At 37.5% G+C, this 22,155-nt stretch overlaps 3 protein-coding genes and 1 pseudogene across 4 annotated transcripts; 3 read left to right on the top strand and 1 right to left on the bottom strand.

The window, feature by feature from the left end:
• Nucleotides 1-125: 125 nt before the first annotated feature.
• LOC120004137 (probable protein phosphatase 2C 49) lies at nt 126-3,113 on the bottom strand. The gene is made up of 4 exons (XM_038853398.1): nt 2,750-3,113; nt 1,855-2,052; nt 1,526-1,761; nt 126-1,022 (listed from the first exon to the last, which is right to left on the bottom strand). The coding sequence occupies exons 1-4, from the start codon at nt 2,924-2,926 to the stop codon at nt 452-454; spliced, it is 1,182 nt and encodes a 393-aa protein (XP_038709326.1). The 5' UTR covers nt 2,927-3,113; the 3' UTR covers nt 126-451.
• Nucleotides 3,114-6,663: 3,550 nt separating this feature from the next.
• Nucleotides 6,664-9,085, top strand: LOC120004542 (polygalacturonase At1g48100-like). Its single transcript, XM_038853905.1, has 6 exons — nt 6,664-7,409; nt 7,513-7,680; nt 7,772-7,816; nt 7,910-8,117; nt 8,208-8,289; nt 8,379-9,085. Exons 1-6 carry the CDS (start codon nt 6,735-6,737, stop codon nt 8,878-8,880), a joined length of 1,680 nt encoding a protein of 559 aa, XP_038709833.1. The 5' UTR covers nt 6,664-6,734; the 3' UTR covers nt 8,881-9,085.
• A 4,779-nt stretch (nt 9,086-13,864) lies between these two features.
• Nucleotides 13,865-14,620, top strand: LOC120003901 (annotated as a pseudogene).
• A 1,918-nt stretch (nt 14,621-16,538) lies between these two features.
• On the top strand, nt 16,539-19,422 carry LOC120003900 (ADP-ribosylation factor 2-like). 2 transcript variants are annotated; one of them, XM_038853053.1, is made up of 7 exons: nt 16,539-16,689; nt 17,398-17,556; nt 17,869-17,939; nt 18,499-18,618; nt 18,761-18,879; nt 18,992-19,073; nt 19,208-19,422. In XM_038853053.1, the coding sequence occupies exons 2-7, from the start codon at nt 17,409-17,411 to the stop codon at nt 19,211-19,213; spliced, it is 546 nt and encodes a 181-aa protein (XP_038708981.1). In that variant the 5' UTR covers nt 16,539-16,689; nt 17,398-17,408; the 3' UTR covers nt 19,214-19,422. The 2 variants fall into 2 exon arrangements, with proteins under 2 accessions (XP_038708981.1, XP_038708982.1); XM_038853054.1 differs by having other exon boundaries at nt 16,565-16,689; nt 17,366-17,556.
• Nucleotides 19,423-22,155: the final 2,733 nt, after the last annotated feature.

Below are 22,155 nucleotides of genomic sequence, written 5' to 3'. Positions count from 1 at the left end.
GCATAGATTTTGACTTGTGAAAAGGGGAGGGGAAAAGGTAAACACAAATGAAAGAACTGCAGTACATTGGCTACATCAAAAGGTTCAGCAAAACACTGGCTAAAAAATGGAAGAAGAGCTGCAGATAACCGCAATAATGTTACTATCTTATAGAGAAATTGAGAATGTACAAGCTACAGCACCTCCACAAGACAAAAGGTAAGTTGTACATCAAATGGGCAGCCAGTCATGGTGGATGCGGACCAAAAGGATCCACCCATAATTCTAAACTTATTCGCAAATCTAAATACACCTCTACACCACCATCTCATATTAAGCTGACACTGACCTTTATGTACAGATCCACCCAGAACTTGCCATAAATCAACACCAACAAAACTGCTGGCTGCTTTTCTTCTTTTTACCATGTAACTGAAGCGAATCAGAAACTGCATATGCTCTGTATTTTACATCAGCGATTGGCGTTACCATCCAATAAGCTCCGCAGGCTACACAAGGCTTCTGCAGAGAGGGTGCAGAATCTCAATCTTCGCTGTCGAGTAGGTAAGGGTTCCAGGTGATCAAGAGAAGAGAAGCACACCACGATAACAGTTAGATTGTCAAATGTATTTCGACGCAATGCCTCCATGACAAGGTCCCTAGCGCACTTCTCTGGGTCATCGTGCCGACGAAGACCACGTCGGACAATGCTTACTGCATGCTGACTAGACATTACGTCCCAAATGCCATCACAGCCAATAATCAGAAACTCGTCATCCTCGGTTAGAACCACCTGTTGAAATTCTGGCTCTGCAGTAAGAGGTTTAGGAGAACCCCGAGGGAACTTCATGTCCCAGTCTCCAAGGGCTCGAGAAACAGATAACACGCCATTGAGATATCCATCATCTACGTATCCACCCAATTCTTCCACACGTCTCCGCTCTGGTGGATAAATAGGCCTATGGTCTTGAGACATATCTATTGCCTCTCCTTTACGGGATAGAACTGCTCGGCAGTCGCCAGCATTGGCCACCATTAAAAGTCTGAAATAGAACAGGATCAGTGAATAAGAACGACTAAGTAAAGAGATACACAAGCTGTCAAATATATACAAAATTACAATACCACGCATAAAAATTGCATACATATATTCCTCCTTTGTTCAACAGATTTATGTGCCAATAAATGCATTAACAATCTTCAAACAAAAACTGAACATCAAGCCATCTAATTTTGAATTTAGCTAAACGTGCGATACAAAGGTTGGTATGTGGCAGAAATTTTACGAGGGCAAAAAATTTGCTGCTCTGAATAAAGGCAACCTGAGAGGACAGGTATAAGACTTCCTAACTAGCACATCTTAACATCGACAATGTTGGTATGCAGATTGTAAGGGACTAGATAGGAGAAGAGATACCACTCCATATGGAGTATGATCATGGATCAATTTGCGAATCCAAGAGAAAACATAAGAAATAAAGGCCTGGCATGGCGAAACAAAACACTCAGGGAAATATGTGGGGCAAAAGACAGAAGATGAAAATACCTTCCAAATACGAAAGCAGTAAGTGCAGTAGTCCCACAAGAACTGCTCACGCTGCAGTCATCTGCCAAAGCTTGGTCAGCAAGAAGAAATGCTTTCCGCAGGGTGTTTTCAACCGCTTCCAAAAAGACATTATCAACTTCAGATGTCTGGGGGAAGTTGACATCTTCAAAAAACAATCTCATGACATGCTTTCTGACATAAGCTGCTGCTTCAGGTCCTCCATGACCATCAAAAACCTGTAAAATACATCAAACCTCAATTAGAATTTAGAAAACAAAGAAGATGCGCAATATGCAACAGTAGTCCCAATAAGGCCAAAAGTGAATTACCCCATAAAAAGCACTTGGCTTGGGAAACTCAAATAGAGAGCCATAGTGATTACATAGATCATCTATCGATATATGCTCATCTTCCATGTATCTCCTGGGACCGATGTCAGCAAAGCTCCCAGAACGGATGTTGGGGACAAATTGCAGGATGGAGGATTCATGAGACACATCTGGTACTTTATCCCCCGAACTTATGTCCTGTTAAAAGGAATGAAATCAAAATCAAGTTATCCACTTGAAGTATTGGATTCTCAAAACTAGTAGTTCTGACTCCATAAAAGTGAACCATTGAGCAAGAACAAACAGATGAAATAATCTCATCAGAAGAAAAAATAATGACATTTATGTTGCATAGATGCAATTGAAGTAAAGGTGAAAACCAACATCTTTATGAGTTGGAGCTAATCTATTAAATTTGAGTATTCAATTAGATGTTCAAGATATCATCTTTCCAGCCAACTGGCAGGCCAATAATTTCATCATAAAATCCTCAGATAGTTATATGTAAAAAGAACATCAAATAGAGGGAACTCAAATTTCTTTCTACCCTAGGGCCGAGCTCATATAGCATCTAATTGACCATGGCTGGACCAGCACCTCAACAACTCATAGTAGTCTCCAAAATAGCTAGATGGTACGATCGTCGGTTAGACAACGTAACCCTTTTCAAAGATTTCCCGGTGAAAATTCTACCCCGTATTCAAACAGAATTCAATTCAATTTACTGCATCTTGAATGTAATTCCTTAAAATAAACAGATGGTAGCCTAATCAGAAGAATCAATTCGTTAACAGTTAGATATCGTCAATTTTTGAAGTACATAGACACAAATCCATAATCACAGACTTCTCCAACATTAGCATAGAAAGTAAACCGGAAAGAACAAAGAACTTACCAGAGACGTAGTCGATAACTCAGGCGAAACAGGCTCGGGGACGCGAACTTGATCGAATTTCCGGGGAGAGATCGAAACAACCTCATCGATCTCGCAAACATCGCTACCTTTACCAAAGAATTGAACTTCCAACACAGGGACGCTCTGTTGACACACAATTTCTGCTCCAACTACCATCTTCTCACTTTACCATAACCAGGAAAACAAACACACCACAATTTATAAAGATTTCAATCTCTCAACAACCACCAAAGATATTTTCTTTCTCCTCTTCTGATCTTTTCTCTCTCTGCCGCAATTTCAACTTCTGCTGTTCTTTCTTTCTCTCGTTCGTTCGTTCGTTCAAAAGCTTCAAACGATCGGATTCTCTGCTCGAACCGGTACTTATATGGCTCAGTTTTAATAGGGAACCGGTAAACCGGTGGCTGCAGGTTGGAATTTCGAGAAGCGTATGGACACGTGGAAGTCTTATGGGCCTTTCGATATGTGAGAAGAGTGTGTTCCCAGCACACGTTAATGCGTTACGCTTCCATTAATGGACACGTCACCGTTTTCAGGTTGACGTATGACCCTCGAAGAACCGAAAGGTTAAGTTTTGTATGACAAAAAGACCGAATTGTCCTTCTTCCAACAGTTGACTTGACCTGGTATTGCGTAAGGGTGTACATGTAATTACACGTCTCTTCGTGGATAATCTGGGAAACCAAAATATTTATGCTGACTTTAAATATAAAGCGGCCGGTTCTCTTTTCGCGTGTTCACACCTGGCTGACGTAACTTGTGCGAAAAGATGACCATAGAGACATAGAGAGATCTTTCTAAAGAGACGGAAGTACCCTCCATTTTGAAGAAAAATGACGAGTTTATTCTTTGTTCCGGTGCGGGGAGTCTTAACGCGGGAGCCATGCTAGTCGCATCTCCACCGTCAAAGCTCAAGTCAACAGAAAGATTAAAGCCAGAGGAATAAAGAAGGTATGGGTCCCCCATCGATCAAAAGATAAATCTAGACGCCTCTGGCGACTGACTGCCGATGTTTGGTCATCATTTTAAAACGCGTCCGTCTTTCGTACGCACAAGATTCTTCATTTTCATTTTTCGTCACGGTGAGGTTGCTTAAGAACTCATGGACAACGTTATTTTTACTCACCGACTAATTTTGAACATTATAAATGTGATCTCAAAGTCGGTTGGACTCAAAAACCACGAGTAACCCATATGACACTTATTATGTGTGGTATCTCGTAAAGGTCTCGAGTTCGAAGCTCAATGAGACATGTATCGAAAATCCTCCACACCCCATATATGTCAACTATATTGTTTGCTTTAGGGTTTCGATTACCATAAATATATCAGATTACTCTTACGGGTTTATTCCTCATGGGCCCAACAACTGAGCATTGACCCTATCACTATAGCCCATGAGAAGGCCTAAATGATATGTCGGAGACTCGATTGGGACTTACCCAACCGATGTAGTATATTTTTTCATAACATCATTCATTCCAGCCAGGAATGAACTAAAAATTTTAGATGAACTCTATCACGATCTTATTGTATTACGTGTATTTTGAAACAATAATTGTCAAAAAAATTTACGTACGCAATTATGAGTTGAAAAACAATTTCTTGTATTGTTTGAAGGTCAACGCGTTGACTGACTGAAACTCAACAAAAATTGACTATGAACCCACTTAGCAAAATCAATGGCCATTTTGCAACGACTTAGTAAAATCAGTGATCATTTTGCAACGTTTGATCTTTAATTGTATTAGTTGTAACATGGCGGCTATCTAAAAAAATAACATTTACCCTATTATACACGCGTAAGTTGAGCCATAAATATTTATCTAGTAGTTGGTTAAAACATCCATCTAATTTGACTTTTATATAAATTATTGGTCAATGATGGAACATCCGAACATCATGAGAACAAATGTCTTAGAATTCTAAATGACTTTGAATTGTCTCACCTTTTAGAGCGTGTTCTATTCTTATCCAACATTAATCAATCATAATATTTTTTACAATAATGGATGACACTGGCCTTCTTCTAAGAACAAGGCGTGTCACCTAAACAGATTCCACTACACACGGCTTAAAAGTTAAACCATAAGAATTAAGAAAAAGAAAAAAAAGAGATTAGAAAAGTTTGGAACTTGGTGGTCCAACCGGGCAACCCACTCATATAAGTGAATGGACCCAAATGATCTTGATTTTTTATTGGTGGATTAGGTTGGTCAGAGTTGCCAGATGTGTGGACTAGCAAATTTTTCATCTATAGTTTTTTTAAAAAAATTCATTCTTTTTACTGTCCATCTCATGATCACAATTTGATTAATTAGCATAACTTTTGCATTATGGACCACTTATTACATAATTTAATTTAATAGACGACCAAAAACATCTCCTTTAAGGCATCTAGCTAAGTACTTCGTTTGTTGTTTTGACCATTAAAATTTTGGATTATGGTCGCCAGTATAATATATTCACTTTTCTATGTAACATTATTTATACCCACTAGCTACTTTATATAAACTTTCATGCATTTCACCACATATGATTTGAGCTTCTTCACTTTTTCTTTAGAAAATCCAATCTTTCGAACAATTTAATGAATTGCGCTTGCGATACTTATGGTAAACATGCAGGGGTGACAAAAATTTAGTTATGGGTCGGATAATAAAACGTGTTTACGGAATGTTTACATGTCCAAACCCTAATTCGGATTGAATTTCAAACATACTTAATTAGTCAAACTCTAACTAGTTTAAATTCAGACAAGTAAATTGGATAATAAGCTAATATGGGTTAGGATCCGGACAAGTAAATTAGACAAGATTTCTGTGTTTGGACTTGAACCCGATTTTAAACATGATAAAAAATTTGTATTTGAATTCGGATTTCGGACATATAACCTATGCTTAAACTTGATTTAATCCGGACTGACAAATTCGATCATCCGAACCGGACTGAGAGTTTTGTTATCCCTATAAATATGACAATCATGCTGGGGTAGGAGGTTGTGTAGTGCTAGAATTGGTTGACCAATATCTAATAAATGTTAGCTCTTTTTTTTTTTTTTTTTGTTTTGTAGAGAGAATCTGCTTTTCTATTGGTTCGGAGTTCGGATAAGGTTGGCACATAATTGAGGGTTCCTTGTCTACAATTTTGATGGTTTGAGCGATGGGCCCCAGATCTTAATCGTTAGCCCAACTATTCCTTATGGATTGGGCCTGACCAGGCATTTGGGCTTCAACTTCAAAACCCGGTGCCACGGTGGCAAGGCCGCAACGTTACCAAACACGGTGTAGTCAGTGGGAACTTGCATCTTTCTGTAGAATAAGCGACTGGCTTTCTAGTTTATGTTTGTGTCACTTGTTCTTTGATGGACTTAAGTTTAGCTTTCTAGTCCTTAGCTCCATTGACAACATCCGTGTTTCTCATGGCTAGTGAACCCATTTACACTCATGGAGAGCCATGAACTAAAGCTTCCGTCATCAGAGTAAAGATTCTGCTAAATGGGGGGTGGGGGTTTTATTGTGTTTCATGGCTTAATAATATATAACTCAGTTGAAAAATAGTAGACCATGGGGACCCAACAAAGTGAGTGTCATGGGAAGAACATGGGAGGTCTGAGGATTATTGACTCTCCATACATCTGGTTTCTTGTTATTCCATTTGCTTTTTTCCATATCAGTCATAAGCAGACTCCACAATCTCAAAAAAGATGCAATGGGTCGGTTCCGCCCCAAAATCCATTAAACTTAAAGTGTATGGTTGCTGATGTTTCTGAACATCCTTCCACTAACTCCTCTCAGTCCCATATTTTATATATGTGCATAACTTCAGCCTTTCTGATTCTGTATATACTTACATGCTTTGGTCACTTACAAGAAGCCACTTGCTTCTATCTGACTCCCAAGAAATTGGGTTGCATTTCATTCTTTCAGTCCATACTGAAAGTTCTGGAATTGAAAACAAAACAATGAAGTTTTCTGAATTGGGATCAGTTGTATTCTGCCTTTATTTCGTTTGCTTCTTCCCTTCTACTCAAGCTAGATGGCATTACCATAAACAGAAACACACTGATCACCATCACCATCACCAACTCTCAGGAATTTCAGAATCTCCTTCTCTACCACCTGAACCTGCAACTGTGAATGCTTCTGAAGAAGCTCCTTCTCGGCCACCTGAATATGATATTCCATCTCCATCTAAGACTGCTGTCCCGCCTTCAGAACATCCGTCTCTGCCTCCTGAGCCCGCTATCCCGGCTGAAATACCTCCTTTGCCTCCACCTGATTATGCTACTCCATCCTCAAAGCCTCCATCTTTCCATCCTGAGCCTGCTGTACCATCTTTACCACATCCTTCTTTGCCACCTAAACCTGCTACCACAGCTGTAAAACCTCCTTCTCCTTCACCGGAGCCTGCTAACCCACCTGAAAACATTGCCTACAATTCATCAACAGGTGTTTTTGATGTACGAAAATTCGGAGCTATTGGCGATGGTGAAACGGATGACACAAATGCATTCAAGATGGCGTGGGACTCGGCATGCCAAGTTGATTCCGCAGTTCTCCATGTTCCGTATGGTTTCTCCTTCATGATTCAATCCACAATCTTCACAGGTCCTTGTCAAGATGGCTTAGTATTTCAGGTAATGCACTAGTTCCGGCCACTTTTTATTTATTTGTGATACCTTAAAAGGGCAAAGAAGATTAATGAAATTGGTATTTTTGTGTACTTTGGTCACTGTTAAGGTTGATGGTACTGTTATGCCACCTGATGGACCTGACAACTGGCCAAAGAATACCAGCAGACGCCAATGGTTGATCTTTTATAGAGTCGACAACATGTCGCTACAAGGGGGAGGTCTAATCAATGGCAGAGGAGAGAAATGGTGGGATCTTCCTTGCAAACCACACAAGGTATTGCTCAGACACTTAAACTAAAACTCAAAAACTCTCTGAAAGTTTTCTGCTTAGAATTATTGCTGATGTTCTGCATTCATCGTCACAGGGAACAAGGGGAACAACGTTTCCAGGACCATGCGATAGCCCAATTGTACGCAGCAAAGACTTTCTCCATGTCTTTGCTTAATTTCATCATAACTGAAAGAATTATTTGAACATTAATGTTTTCAATGTTATGTTGCAGGCCATAAGGTTCTTCATGAGCTCCAATTTGACAGTACAAGGACTTAGAATCGAGGACAGCCCTCAGTTTCACTTCAGATTCGATAACTGCAGGAATGTTCATATAGAATCCCTTCACATAACTGCTCCGGCTCTGAGTCCCAACACTGATGGAATTCACATAGAAAACACCAATGATGTCAGAATATACAATTCAATAGTCTCCAATGGTTAGCCAAGTTCTCCATTTCCATTCTTCATTGGTGGCTCTCACATGCTCTCGTCAAGCCATTTGTTTGTCAAATTATGTTCTGTTTCAGGGGATGATTGTGTATCGATCGGTTCCGGTTGTTATAATGTGGACATTAGAAACATCACATGTGGACCTGGTCATGGAATCAGGTAATTACTCTACTGGTTTCCATCACAAGTTGATGCTGAAAAGCATAAATTTTTCTGAACATTTTCCTTTTCTTCCTTCTTCATTTCAGCATTGGAAGCTTAGGAAATCACAACTCAAGAGCCTGTGTTTCAAATATTACGGTCAGAGACTCAGTGATTAAAATGTCTGATAACGGAGTAAGGATCAAGACATGGCAAGGCGGATCAGGAGCGGTATCAGGAATAACATTCAGCAACATTCACATGGACAATGTTAGAAATCCAATTATAATAGACCAGTTCTACTGCCTCACAAAGGGCTGCACAAACCAGACATCAGCTGTCCTAGTATCCGACATAGTATATTCTAGCCTGAAGGGTACTTATGATATTCGAAGCCCGCCGATGCATTTTGCCTGCAGTGACTCAGTTCCTTGCACCAACTTAACACTCTCTGATATTGAGCTTCTCCCTGCTAAAGGAGATATTGTGTTGGACCCAGTTTGTTGGAATGCTTATGGTAATCTGCAAACGCTCACCGTTCCACCGGTTTCTTGCTTGATGGAGGGCTCACCTAGATCCCTCTTGGATAGCGATACGAATTATTGCTGATGAATGAATGTTCATTGGTAAAGCAATTTCATGTACACAAACAATGAAGAAGAAGAACCATGAATTTTCTGTTGGTCTCTCAATTAGAGGATGTATGTTTGCAGACTGGTGTGATCTTTCCCGTCTATGAATGTGCTTGTTTCCTTGTTTAACTAGTTAACATAGAACATATATAGTGCACATGGAAGTATGAATACTAGTTAACTTCGGAATTCTTATCGCATCTAGTGTATTAGTGCTGGTATGATCACACTCGAAATTGTTTCCCAACATTAATGTATATAAACTCATCTCGCAGCACAAGCTTGCATGCACAATGTGTTTTCGTCATTTCTTTCCGTATTCCCTACCAATACATTTCGCACCAATACGTAGCAGTAGCGGATGCAGATGTGATATATTCGAGTTTCGAGTAAAGAAACCTAGACGCAATGGCGGAAAAAAGAAAAATACAAATTGGAGGAGAAGAAGATGAGAACGGAAGGACGAACCAGGAAAAAGGTGGGAGGGGTACAACATAAAACTTTTTAGGAGGTCGCTTACCTAGTACTACTCTCGTTCAAGCATGATGATAGCCTGACTGGTTACTTATCTCTCTAAATTTATGGCGTAAAAAATCTCGTTTGAGGTCTAGAATTCAATTCTAAATAAGGTCACTATTTCCAAGTGGTTTACGATAGGTTTTGAATCAACTAATCTATCGAACAGGTTTGCGCCAACCCGAGTTTGGGTTTAGTGTACTGTCCAAACATCACGCTTACTGAGTTGTTCTCAGTGACCCAAAAGAATATGAACACAAAAGGTTCGGCACGGGTCCCGGAAACAATAATCGTGGAGTTAGTTATTGTGCGTATCAATCATCGATAAAACCACCATTTCTATCATCCATGCAATGGACTTTTATTATCTGACTGATTCATTCTTCCATTTTGTCTGCTTTCAAATCTCAGCATCATGAAAATCTGTGGGGGAAAGTTCACGCTTAGAAAACTGACAAACACTAGGCTAGAAAGTAAGTTAATTAACAAGAGCACCAACTTTGATATACTGGATATGGTGATCAAGTAGTGGAAGGTTTTGCACGCGCAGAGCCTAACTATATATAATCACAAATAAAACAAATGTGTTCGAGGAGTAGAGAAATGCTCTGAAAAAGTTCTGGGTCGGTGCACGGGCAAAAATCCAATTTGCCACCCACCAAATTCACCTTTTTACTAGTGTCTGTGTGCTTAGCTTTTGGTTTTGTGCTGTACAGGGCGGTGCTTATTTTATGCCAAAAAGAGACATTTTGAGCAAACTTATAGAGGCAGCAGTGACATTGCTAGCTTCAAAAGCAAAGGACATATTTGAGCTCCAACACAAAGAATATTGTAGCCACTACGTCAGAGGGGATATTACATTATTACCTATTAGAGTGGGTTTCTTTTTGCCTTCTTTACTGTTGAATGGACGACAATATTGGGATGGAATCTATATCACCATGCCTCGTATCAACCCCCACTTTAGAGAGTTATACTATTTTTTTTTTGAAAAAGATGTCATGGATCTTACTGCATTAGATTACCTAATAAATTAGGTAATTGAGACTCGTAGGCACCCGAGGCCACCATAAAGGTGAAATACAACCTAATAACTAAAAGACATAAACAAAGTAATAAAACACAAACACTAAACCGAAAATCGTCGAACATTGTTGGACGACAACAGATTACATCAGACACCGCCGAACCACTATCCAACGATTCCTGCTCCACTGGTCTAAGCCGGGTAACAAAAACCAAACAGAAAAAAAAAACACAAATTGCAACTTGGATTTACAACACAGATCTTGGTTTCCCTTGTAGCAAGAGATGCCAAAAACCCTCAGATCTGAAATCTCGTCACTAAAATTTTGAATAGATGTCACACGGAGCACCAGAAACGCCAATGATCAAAGTTTTTCCAAATCGGTTTTCCACTTTAGAGTTATATTATAATAATAATTATAATATCGTCTATAAAAAAGTGATTGAATGAAATTGAAGTGAGATTCTGTTATGAATGTTATTTGTCCCACATCGCTTGGCTAAGTCAAATAATATTAGTTTGTAAGTATAAGCCCTTTTCTCACATGTATGAGACATTTTTTATTGGATTCAAGTATTATTAAGTGAGACGGCACAGGGAGAAATCAAATCGTACGGGCTCGATGTATATATGAGATAATGAAGAGCATCTCAAATGGATGTGAGCAGGGTTGATTTTCAATATATTCCCTACTCATACTCATATAATGAGTAGACATTTTTAACATTGTTTGTTAAATTCTATTAACGTAACTAATCAAGTTAGTAATTTCATTATTTGAATGATTAACACTGATCGCACCTTTCAACAAAGGAGACGTAATGGACACAGAGGTCGTAGACAACATGTGTGCCACCCTTCTTGGTCTTGGTTGAGAGGCCCACCCAACCACTTAATGGCCTTCTTTTCTAGTTTAGCGTCCAAAATAAAATTATTTAAAAGTGACCTTTTTTTTTTCCATAACACGGGACCCATGATTATTATTATTTAGGTAAGCACTAAATAAATTAAAGTTAAGGGACTTACTCTTGAATTTACGGTTATTATCTTTCGAGTGTACATTGGCTGAACTCACAAGTTCCCGTAAACGATGCTTATTCGGAAAATATATAATAACTATATGTACGAATTTAGATAAGAATTAAACTCATAACCTTAAAAAGAGAATGCTACCTCCTAACCATTAGTATAAGCGTTGATTCCTTAAAACCCTTGTTATACTAACGGCTAATTTTCGTTTTCAAAAACTGCAGACCATTTTTTTTTTCCTAATTTTTTTTCACCTTCTACGGTTCTACCTGCATTAAGTGACTCTGAAGTCTGATCAATGACTAATATACAAGTTAGGAATTATGACGTCTTCATGATTTTGACTTATTACTTATTTTTTCTTTCGTCACCTTTGACTAAAACAACATAAATTATCAATTATGATACGGATCCGGTAATGGTATCCCAATTATCCCATTGACTTGATTTTATATACCTCATGTGAGATATGTGGAGCTCAGAAATTTATTTGGATTTAGTTTGTCCTATTCAGTTATTGTGAGATAATTAACTGGGATACTAACTTTATGATATCTAGAACGGTTAAATATAATTTTTTGTCTCTCGACTATATAGAGATTTCATTTTCGTCCTCAAATTATTTTTCCACCTAATTTGGTCTCTCAACTATGGAAAAATATATTGTTCATCCTTCAAAAAGCTCCGATATTAGAAAAATCTTATGTGACTACCCACTTGATATAATTTGTACATAGTGAAATACAAATTGAAAGTACTCAGAACTTTTCGTCTCCTCAACTATATAATGATTTCATTTTCGCCCTTAAACCATTTTTTCTCAATTTTGTTTTCATTTTCAACGTGGATGCTCAGTGACTCTGAAGTCTGACCAATTACTAATATACAAATTAGAAACGATGACGCCTTCATGATTTTGACTTATTGCACATTTTTTCTTTCGTCACCTTTGACTAAAACAACATAAACCCATTAATTTGTATGCATAAAATTTTATATGCCTCATGTGAGATATGTGGAGCCTAGAAATTTACTTGGATTTAGTTTGTCCAACTCAATTGTTGTGAGATAACTGAGATACTAACTACTAAGATCTTTATCATTTTTGTAAAATTAATATAAGGGAAATCTAATTTTATGATATCTAGAACGGTTAAATATAATTTTTTGTCTATCGACTATATAGTGATTTCATTTTTGTCCTCAAATTATTATTTTTTATTTAATTTGGTCTCTCAACTATGGAAAAATACATTGTTCATCCTTCAAAAAGCTCCGACATCACAAAAATCTTATGTGACAATCCATTTGGCATAATTTGTACATAGTGAGATACAAATTGGAAATACTCAGAACTTTTCGTCTCCTCAACTATACAATGATTTCATTTTTTTCCTTAAACTATTTTTCCTCAATTTTGTTTTCATTTTCGACAACAAAGGTTGGTTCATATAAAATTGTTTCAATAGACAAAAAAATGTCCAAATATTTTTCCATCATCACCTCTCTCTTCCTTTTCATCATCTCTCTCTTCACTATTCATCAACTATATATATACTCTAACTCTCAAGTATCATTTTTCCACAACTAAATTTTCAAGTGTCATTTTTTACCCATGGTGTGCATGTAGCGCTATACTTATCAAAAAAGTAACATTTCAAGTACTTCAAAAACACTCCTTCTATCCATTGTGATGGTATAGCACTATATTTTTTCAAAAAATGGTGTTAACAATGTTAAATATAACACGATTGTGGATGCTCTAATTGTCCTTGCTTTATTTTTGATTTTAAGTTTTAATGTGATTTCAGAGATAAAATAATTACTTTTTATATAGTGGATAGACGAAAAATGTCACACTTTTATACTTTAGAGATATAATTTTGAATTTTATAAAAGTTTGAGACATAATTTTCTTTCGATATACCACATAATATTTTCTCAGCCATTTTTTCACTAAACAATGAAAAAGATAATTTTTTTCATCGTTGAAGAATAAAATTGAGATCAGACATAATTTAAGGACGAAGATGAAAGCAAAAAAAGTTATATTCAGCCTATGTGAAACAGTGGAGCACACGAAATTTGATTTAAAAGACAAACTTGTGAAGCGAAAGTCCAATGCATGTGACATGAGTGGTCCGAAATGACAGCGACTTGGGTCCCAGTCAGAGAGTATGCATGACGTCATTCAACCCACGTCAGGTGTTCTCGTACCTAATATATGCCCACGACGTAAAGGTCATGACGTCACGTACATTTACCTAATACCCATCGACTCTTGGGCATAATATTCCTTAAAAAGTAAAAAATCGACTGCTGGGGGGTATTTCCGTCTTTTGACAAAATCTATGACCCAGTAGTACACGCTATAAATCACCAATGCTGCAGATTCTTCAAGGCACGATCAATTTTCGTACTCTGTTTTAGTCATCATCGGAAAAAACAGAGCATTTTGAATTTCGTAATATTCTTTCTGATCACGGAATGGAAAGCGAGAGAGTTCAGGACCGAAGTGATCTCAATGTGGAAGACGAGATGGACGACGATGAGAAGATGGAGAAGTTCTTCTCATTGATTAGGAGTTTTCAAGAGGCGCGCAATCGAAGAAGGAACGAGTTGAAGAGAGAATCAGAAACGAAGAACAGTCAAGCTCCTGGGTTCCGTCTTTTGAAAAGGAAGATTTCACAGGGGAGATTGATTTCATAAGGCCGCCTCTCATATTTCCTCTCCCCTGTAACAACAGGGACGACGAGAAGAAGAAACAAGTAGTGGACAGAGACGACGATGGCTTAGATCTCAAACTCACACTCTAGTGTTGTGTGTTTATTATATATATATATATATATATATCGATCTATGATGTAAATTTATTGCTTTGATGGCCATGAATGCTAAATTGGAGTATTTTGGAGATGATGGGTGGTTGAAACTGAAAAATAATGTCTGCCGTTTCGTTTGGTACAATTTGGAGGAGATGGTGGTTGAAATCGAAAAGTTGTGTAGCCAATTGAGTGCAGCCACAATGGTTTAGAATATTTTTTCTCCCGGGAAAATCATCAAATGTTACAACTTAGAGCAATTTAATGATTTTGTTCCAAACTAGTTACTCGGACGTATTTTGAAATTTTTGGTTTTGGTTTTGGTCGGTCAATGTGATTATGTGTGGCAAAAAAATCAGTTGTCGAATGGTTCTAGAGTTTGTAGGGACCACGATTTTATTCCAAACTGATTATTCGGGCATATTTTGAAATTTTTGGTCAACCATTGCGAATATGTGTGGCGAAGAAGTCGGTTGTCGAATGATTCTAGAGTTGGTAGGGCCATGGGTTTGTTAGGCGGATTATCCACGTTCTGGACCTCTGGTATCTGCCTGTTTGTTCGTTTGGTACAATTAGGCCAAACCATTTGAATCCAAAAGAGGCCCAAAAGACCAGTAATGGTGGGCTTTAGCATTGCTGGCCTCTTATGTGACACCAATTTATGATTGTATGATGTAAATACAAAAATTAGAAAGAAAAAAAGGGAATAAAGCAACAACTTTTGGTTCTGTAATCTTAATGACTTGAGCATGTTTTTTTAATGAACAACTTTGAGTTTGCCTACACAAAGTCACAAAGTATCTTGGGCTTTTCATTGCACTATAGACGGTAGTTGTAGTCTCTATAATATAAATAGTCTATCTATAAGGCCAATTTGAGCACCACTAGACTAGAGGTTTGGTCCATAAAGTTTTGCGGAATACAAGTTTTATATGCACGCCTTCAAATTGATGAACGTTCAGGCACAAAGTAGTAAGGGCATCCACAATGGGATGATTTTGAAGTATTTGAGATGATACTTTCTTGATAAATTAAGTGATAGATGTTCACAATGGATATAATAGAGTGTATTTCAAATACTTGAAATGTTACTTTTTTGATAACCATAGCGCTATATGCACACAATGGGTGAAAAATGACACTTGAAAATTTAGTTGTGGAAAAAGGATACTTGAGAGTTGGAGTATGTATATAGTTGATGAATAGTGAAGAGAGAGATGATGAAAAGGAAGAGAGAGGTGATGAAAATAAAGAGAGAGTGTTGATGAATAGTGTATATTATGGGATTCACTCATCCAATTAAATTGTGCCACGGAGGATAGATGAGAAGAGAGAATGATTTTAGAGTACTGGATATTTGGTGCATACTGTAGATGCTCTAAGGTACCTTTGTTTTTCTTTTAAAAATTTAAAACTAGGGGTATGTTTGATATGCTTATTTTTCTCTTTTATTTTTCCGAAAAAACATAAAATAACTTAAAAATACATTTGGTCAAGGGGAGAACTAGCATCGAATATTAGGGGGTCGAAATTTTACGCGGGGGCCCGGGGACGACGCTCCCTAATTTTTTTTTTTCCCAATCACTTGTGAATTAGTTAATGTTATTATTCTCTGCTTATCTTCTGCGTCTAAAGATTCTAAACACAAGGTGTGGAGTAGAGTTTGTATAAAGTCACCAGATGAAATGAAAACAAGGCAACAAACACCAACAAATCCAGAGAAAAGAAAGAATTGATGGTGGTCACCATTGATGATTTCAAAGTTGAGCTATAGTGTAATTGGTATTTAGAATTGGGACGGGTTAATAGAAAGTGTGGTCACCGAAATATTGCTAGTGTATCATTTTTGTCACTGACAGTCAATATGTGTCAATTTAATCACTTAAAGTCTATTTTTTTATTAATTTAGTCACCTAGTACCAATTTAATCACCTAGAATATAATTTGTGCTAATTTGATCACCCGAATATAATTTATCAATTTTGGTCAATCAACATGCTGATTTCATGCAATAGCTTAAACAAAGTTAGAGGTTGCTTAAACAAAAATAATGAGACGAAATTATTGTACAATAAGAATCGAATGCTTGCTTGAAGTTTAAGCTTCAAAAATCCATGATATTCTGCGAGTGTTTGGCGCGTCAAATGTCCCTATTATCATTAGGAATATAAGTATCCTCGTTTCCAAACAGCCCGAATCTCCAGCCAATTCCAGTGTCCAGTGAGCAGGCCAAGCGTGTACGTGCAGTAACGGCGTGATGAACGGAAACACACAAAAACCGTGTGAAGACCGAACGGACGGCTCTTTCTTTCGCCCTATTTGAAAGAAGAGGAGAGGAGGAGGTAGATTTCTCTTGCTCCCTTTCCTCGCCTAAGCCACTCTCACCTCTCGGGCAAGTCCTCTCTATCTCTCACTAAATTCTCGGTTTGCTTGATTTGTTCTTCTTTTGCACGATGTGGATCTGTTGCATTTGGTTCAGATCTTCTTAAAGTTGAACGCATTTCTGTTCGATCCGATTTCAATATTTTCTTTGCTTCGTTTACTGAATTCGTTCTCGGTTTTTCATTTTCCTTCTATATTTGATCTGATCTAACTTTTGTATTGGAAATACTTATCTGAATTCCGGATTTTTATGCGAGTCGCGAGATTGGAAATCGCTGCTTGAACTGATGATAAGACGACGTCAAATCCTTGTTTTAGATGTCCTTGTTTTGAGATTTCGTTAATTGTGTTCAGATATGTTAGTATTAATTGAATTAGGATTTTGATTTCATAATACTGTGTCACTTGTGTTGTTGTTGTGATAATTATGTATCCCCAATTAGAGAAGATGCCCTCCATTTTGTAAAACGAACAAATATTGTGAAGGTTTTGGTACATGGTTCTTTCTATAAGTTGCAGTTCACAAGGCTCAATATTTTCTGAATGCCAACTTGATGAGGTTGTTCTAGTCTACCTTTTCTTGTGACTGCATCCTATGCATTCTTTTTGAAATGGTTGTGTGTGCTATTTGCAATGCCCAATACACTACCTCTGTTGGTGGATATGATGTGTGAAACTAATTTCAGATTTTGATTTTAGGGGCTGTTGGTGTTAACAGGCTTGAAGAAAATGGGGCTTTCATTCACCAAGCTTTTTAGTCGGCTCTTTGCCAAGAAAGAGATGCGTATCCTCATGGTGGGTCTTGATGCTGCTGGTAAGACGACCATTCTCTACAAACTCAAACTGGGAGAGATTGTGACCACCATTCCCACAATTGGTAAGTTGAAATGTATCATAGATGTATGAAGTTGATGCTGATAATCTATTTCAATTTCGGATCAAAACTGTTATCTGGTGATTTTCACAACTAGAAAGACTATTCTCTTTATTCATCAATCATCATCCGAGCCTATATCCCGAAAATTTGGGATTGGCTAGATGAATCTTTGAGAAAATCAACAGGAATGCACTAAGTGATTCCTTTTTTCCGTGAGTTGTGTGCCTTGGTGCCCTTTTTCTTAATTGTTAATTTTGATTTCTTTGCCAAGTAATTTCTCTTTTGTATAATGACCAATATTTGTTTGATCAGGGTTTAATGTGGAGACTGTAGAATACAAGAACATTAGCTTTACAGTCTGGGATGTTGGGGGCCAGGACAAGGTATGTAATTCTGGTATTGTTTGAGACCTGAACTCGCTGAGTGCTGGGTGTTTCTAACTTTCTATTGTTTTTGCATGAATTAGCTTCTTGGGATTGCGGTGATACATGTTGTTTATATTGTAATAAGTGGTTTAACTAGTGATTAACCTTTGTCGAGATGTGCTTTTGCTTACAAGATTATATTCGCTTATATTTTGTTCATTATATGTTTTTACTTGCTGACTTCTCGTCCATCACTGAATATTTTGTATATTTATCCTAGTTTTGTATCTTAGAGGATAGTCTCTCTTAAAATAATCAACCAGTCAAAGCAGAGTCTATCACACTGCCTCCTCTCTCATGTCACTACTTCTTGAAAAAAACCAAGGTCATTGTTTTTTCTTCTAATTCATTGTTTGTAGATTCTTGATTGACTATATATATAACCTTAGGTCCTCCCTGCTCTAGTTATGTTATGTTTGCATTTGTGTGTTTACTTGGGTCTGCAAATTTAAGGATCCAGATTTCATAATCATTATATTAAGCATTAGCTGATTGGCTTTCATTTTTGTCTTTCCAGATCCGTCCTTTGTGGAGACATTACTTTCAAAATACTCAAGGGCTTATCTTTGTGGTTGATAGCAATGACCGAGACCGTGTGGTTGAGGCCAGGGATGAGCTACACAGGATGTTGAATGAGGTATCAATATAAGAATCTCATGTAATTGGCAATACTTGTGGAATTATGAGATGAGAGAAATTTCTGCTGGAACTTCATTTGTTTCGGAACTTCAGACTTGCCTTTTTTTCCTCCCTGACCTTGATGCTTTTCATCTTAACAGGATGAATTGAGAGAGGCAGTGTTGCTAGTGTTTGCTAACAAGCAAGATCTGCCAAACGCTATGAATGCTGCAGAGATAACTGATAAGCTTGGTCTTCACTCTCTCCGTCAGCGCCACTGGTAAGATAAAACCTAGCTCAACACACTAGTAGCAACTAACCAACCCGACATCCCCCTTAATGACGGGCAAAATTACTATTTTCATGACCACTCTGCATGTTTTGTTCTGCAGGTATATCCAGAGTACATGCGCCACTTCTGGTGAGGGGCTGTATGAAGGACTTGACTGGCTCTCAAATAATATTGCAAACAAGGTATAGTACTACACTACTACTGATATTGATATTATTATGGGCGGTATTCCTCGTTACAAATTTTCATATTGTTAGTTACTGGAAAAGATTTATACCACATTAATTTTGGCTTTCTTTTGTGGTTGTGATTGCAGGCATAGACAGCCCAGCGGAATTCTGAGTTTTGGATTGCAGCAAAGTTGTGGAACACAAAGCTGGTTGTTCCTTATTTTGTTTTAGCGTACCATTTCTTCATAGAATCTCTGTTACTTGAGTCATAGATTATTTGTGTTTTCTCATGCAAACGTTGCTATTTAGTCTGTAGTTGCAGAAATAATTCTTACGTTTCAAATTTTCATCTTTCTGCCTATATTCTCGGTTGCTCTCTAGCTTTTGCCACTCAATGAAACTCACTTTCTGAATGAACAAAAAGAGAATATACAGAATCAACGATAGCAGATAGACAGCAGATTACAGTAGAATCGGAGGTTCAATAGTTCCTGGCTTCTGCCTTCCACTAAGGTTCTAATCAAGTGAAAGCATCGTGAGACTTTTCTAATGGGCCTGCACCTACAATTGGATCGTCTAGTCGATGGGCCTGGCTCGCGCAGAGTCTCATGTTCTGACTTCTGAGACACTTGAATCAAAACGTCTTGACTTTTTCGTTCTACTTTTCTTTTTTCGTTTTTCTCCTTTGTGTATGTGTGTGTGTGAATATATATTCCTGTGTCTTACATGCATGTTGGCATACTTTTTCTGTAATTCTTTTCCTTCTATCGGATTCACCAGATACCCAAGTCTTTGGACCCCATTGATTGCTACAACCCACTCGGCAATTATGCTTACAAGTTACAATGGTTTTGATTCAGGCCGGCCCTAGCCTAAAGTAACCCAAAGGCTAAGGGGCACAATATTATTTAAAAATAAATTATTAAAATGTGACCCCTATGATATCCCAATTAATATGAAGTGAATCCTACATGTGTTTACAATCAATGGGTATTCAAATGCTACATAGATTTGAGGGTAAAATGAATATCATATTTTGAGGGTATGTAACATTACTCAACCAAGTATCTCCAAAAGGCAAAGACGCACAATCATATGTAGTTTGTTTTCCCCCCTCATTTTGCTATACAAGAAAAGAAAACTTGCTTTGTTTATCTATTGCTAATTTGAATCACAAGTCCATCAACTTAGACAAAATGGTTAGGGAAAAAAAAAAGCATCAGGCAATACAAGGCTTTCGAGTTTCGGCTAATGAGAATCGTTCCAAAGAAATTCGTTTGACATGAAAATTGAACTCAAGACCCATTTGTATTTGACAAGAGTTTATGGTGACAACTTATCACAAAACCAATCCCTTGGAGTCTTATAATGACCATGTTGTGTACCTATAGAATGACCATTTTCTAGAAACCACTAAAACTAATTCATGTGCTACTCCACATATATGCAAAAGCCATTTCTACTGATTTTCACAAATTCAATTGGCACTTATTTGGGGATACAGCTATGCATTACCACATTTGTTCTATAGTCTATACCTAAACTATAATAGAGACAGTATTGGCTTCAAGGCACTACACCCAACAACTTGTTGGAGAACAGTTCTTGAGAGAGTACATGCAGGTCCTGCCATGGATTCAAAAATCTTCTGATGATCTCCCCTAACATGATCTCTTCATTGTTTGTCTCTTCAGCTTGAATTTTTACTTCTCTTCAGGGAGTTACAGACATTGAACAGAGTATTATAACAAATGGATCGATTTCATGGCATGCGCGCTAAGGACCAGCAGGAAAAGAAGACAATTATGTGAGAAAATTCAGCCATTTAAGGCACCAAACTTGATGGCAATGTCCATCCGGATCGTCATCGCTCCATTTTCTCCCTGTGCCGATGCTTTTACACATAAAAGCAGTATCTTGTTTACAGGAATCGTGATTTGTATCCTCCAATATCTCCTTGCTTGGCAAAACAACATTGTCTTCTTGCATGCGCTTCATTAGGGCTTCAAACAATAACACCAAAGACGCCATTGCCAAATACAACATGAACATTTCGTCTATTCTCATATTTATATATATACATACATACATACATACATATATATATATATATTTACATGCGGCAATGCCCTCCTGAATATCCTAATATACTTGGTCAACAACGCTTTCAAGTTAATTTGGTGCAATTAATTAAAAGCGGACTACTTGTGTTAGTTCTTCCTTAGCTTCTTCATCAATGTTGCGTTTAATAATCGTAGTATTGTTGTATTGATCATCTAGAATTTATGGTGCAATTCGTGACTTGTAAGTTTTGTGTGGAGAGTTGGCCACCAGAGACTCACTAACACTAACGCAAGTCAATGAGCGTTGGACGGCCAGACTTATCATAATTAGCCTAGCTATAAAAAAAAAAAAAAGAGTTTAATTAATCATTGATGAGATTTTCACAAGATAACAAGACATTGGAATTTGATCTTATGTAGATCATCAAGTTGCTCTACCAATTCAGGACTACCCTATCTACCGATATTTGACATCTATTGATATATATATTATTATTGTTAAATAAAGTGGCTCATATTGGAAGTATTACTTAAAACCTAAGAGCTCTAGCAAAAGGGAAGTTGTGCGAGATGGAAACGTAGTATGATACGGTATTACTGATAAGTATTGATTATTTTTAGTATGACGATATAATTGTATTTTGGGTACCCGGGTAGTTTGCTATAAAAGGGGGAAACCTAGCTCAGTTGTATTACCGAAATTCTCATAGTGAAAACAGTCATAGACTTCAAGGACCTAAGCACTCTTACTGAACCACATAAATCCCGTGTTCTTCTTCTTTCTCTACTCTTTCGATTGTTCTGCTTGTTATTGCTCTATTATCTGTTATCGTCTTCAAATGACCCTTATTTGTGAACATATTATATTGTTATAAAGTAGGACCCTTTAACACTCCTGACCATAGTCAATGAAAATCGATCGAGCTAGCTAGCTTTAATTAATAAAACTCCTTAAATAACTAAGTTGACAGACACTAATGGCTCAAATCCTGGTTTGAGTCACTATCCCTCCTCATACCTAACATTACTTA

This window comes from Tripterygium wilfordii, chromosome 8 (genome assembly GCF_013401445.1).
Source record: "Tripterygium wilfordii isolate XIE 37 chromosome 8, ASM1340144v1, whole genome shotgun sequence".
Taxonomy (NCBI): Eukaryota; Viridiplantae; Streptophyta; class Magnoliopsida; order Celastrales; family Celastraceae; genus Tripterygium; species Tripterygium wilfordii.
Note: the sequence above shows the minus strand (reverse complement) of the source record. Positions and strands in the feature narration are given on the sequence as shown.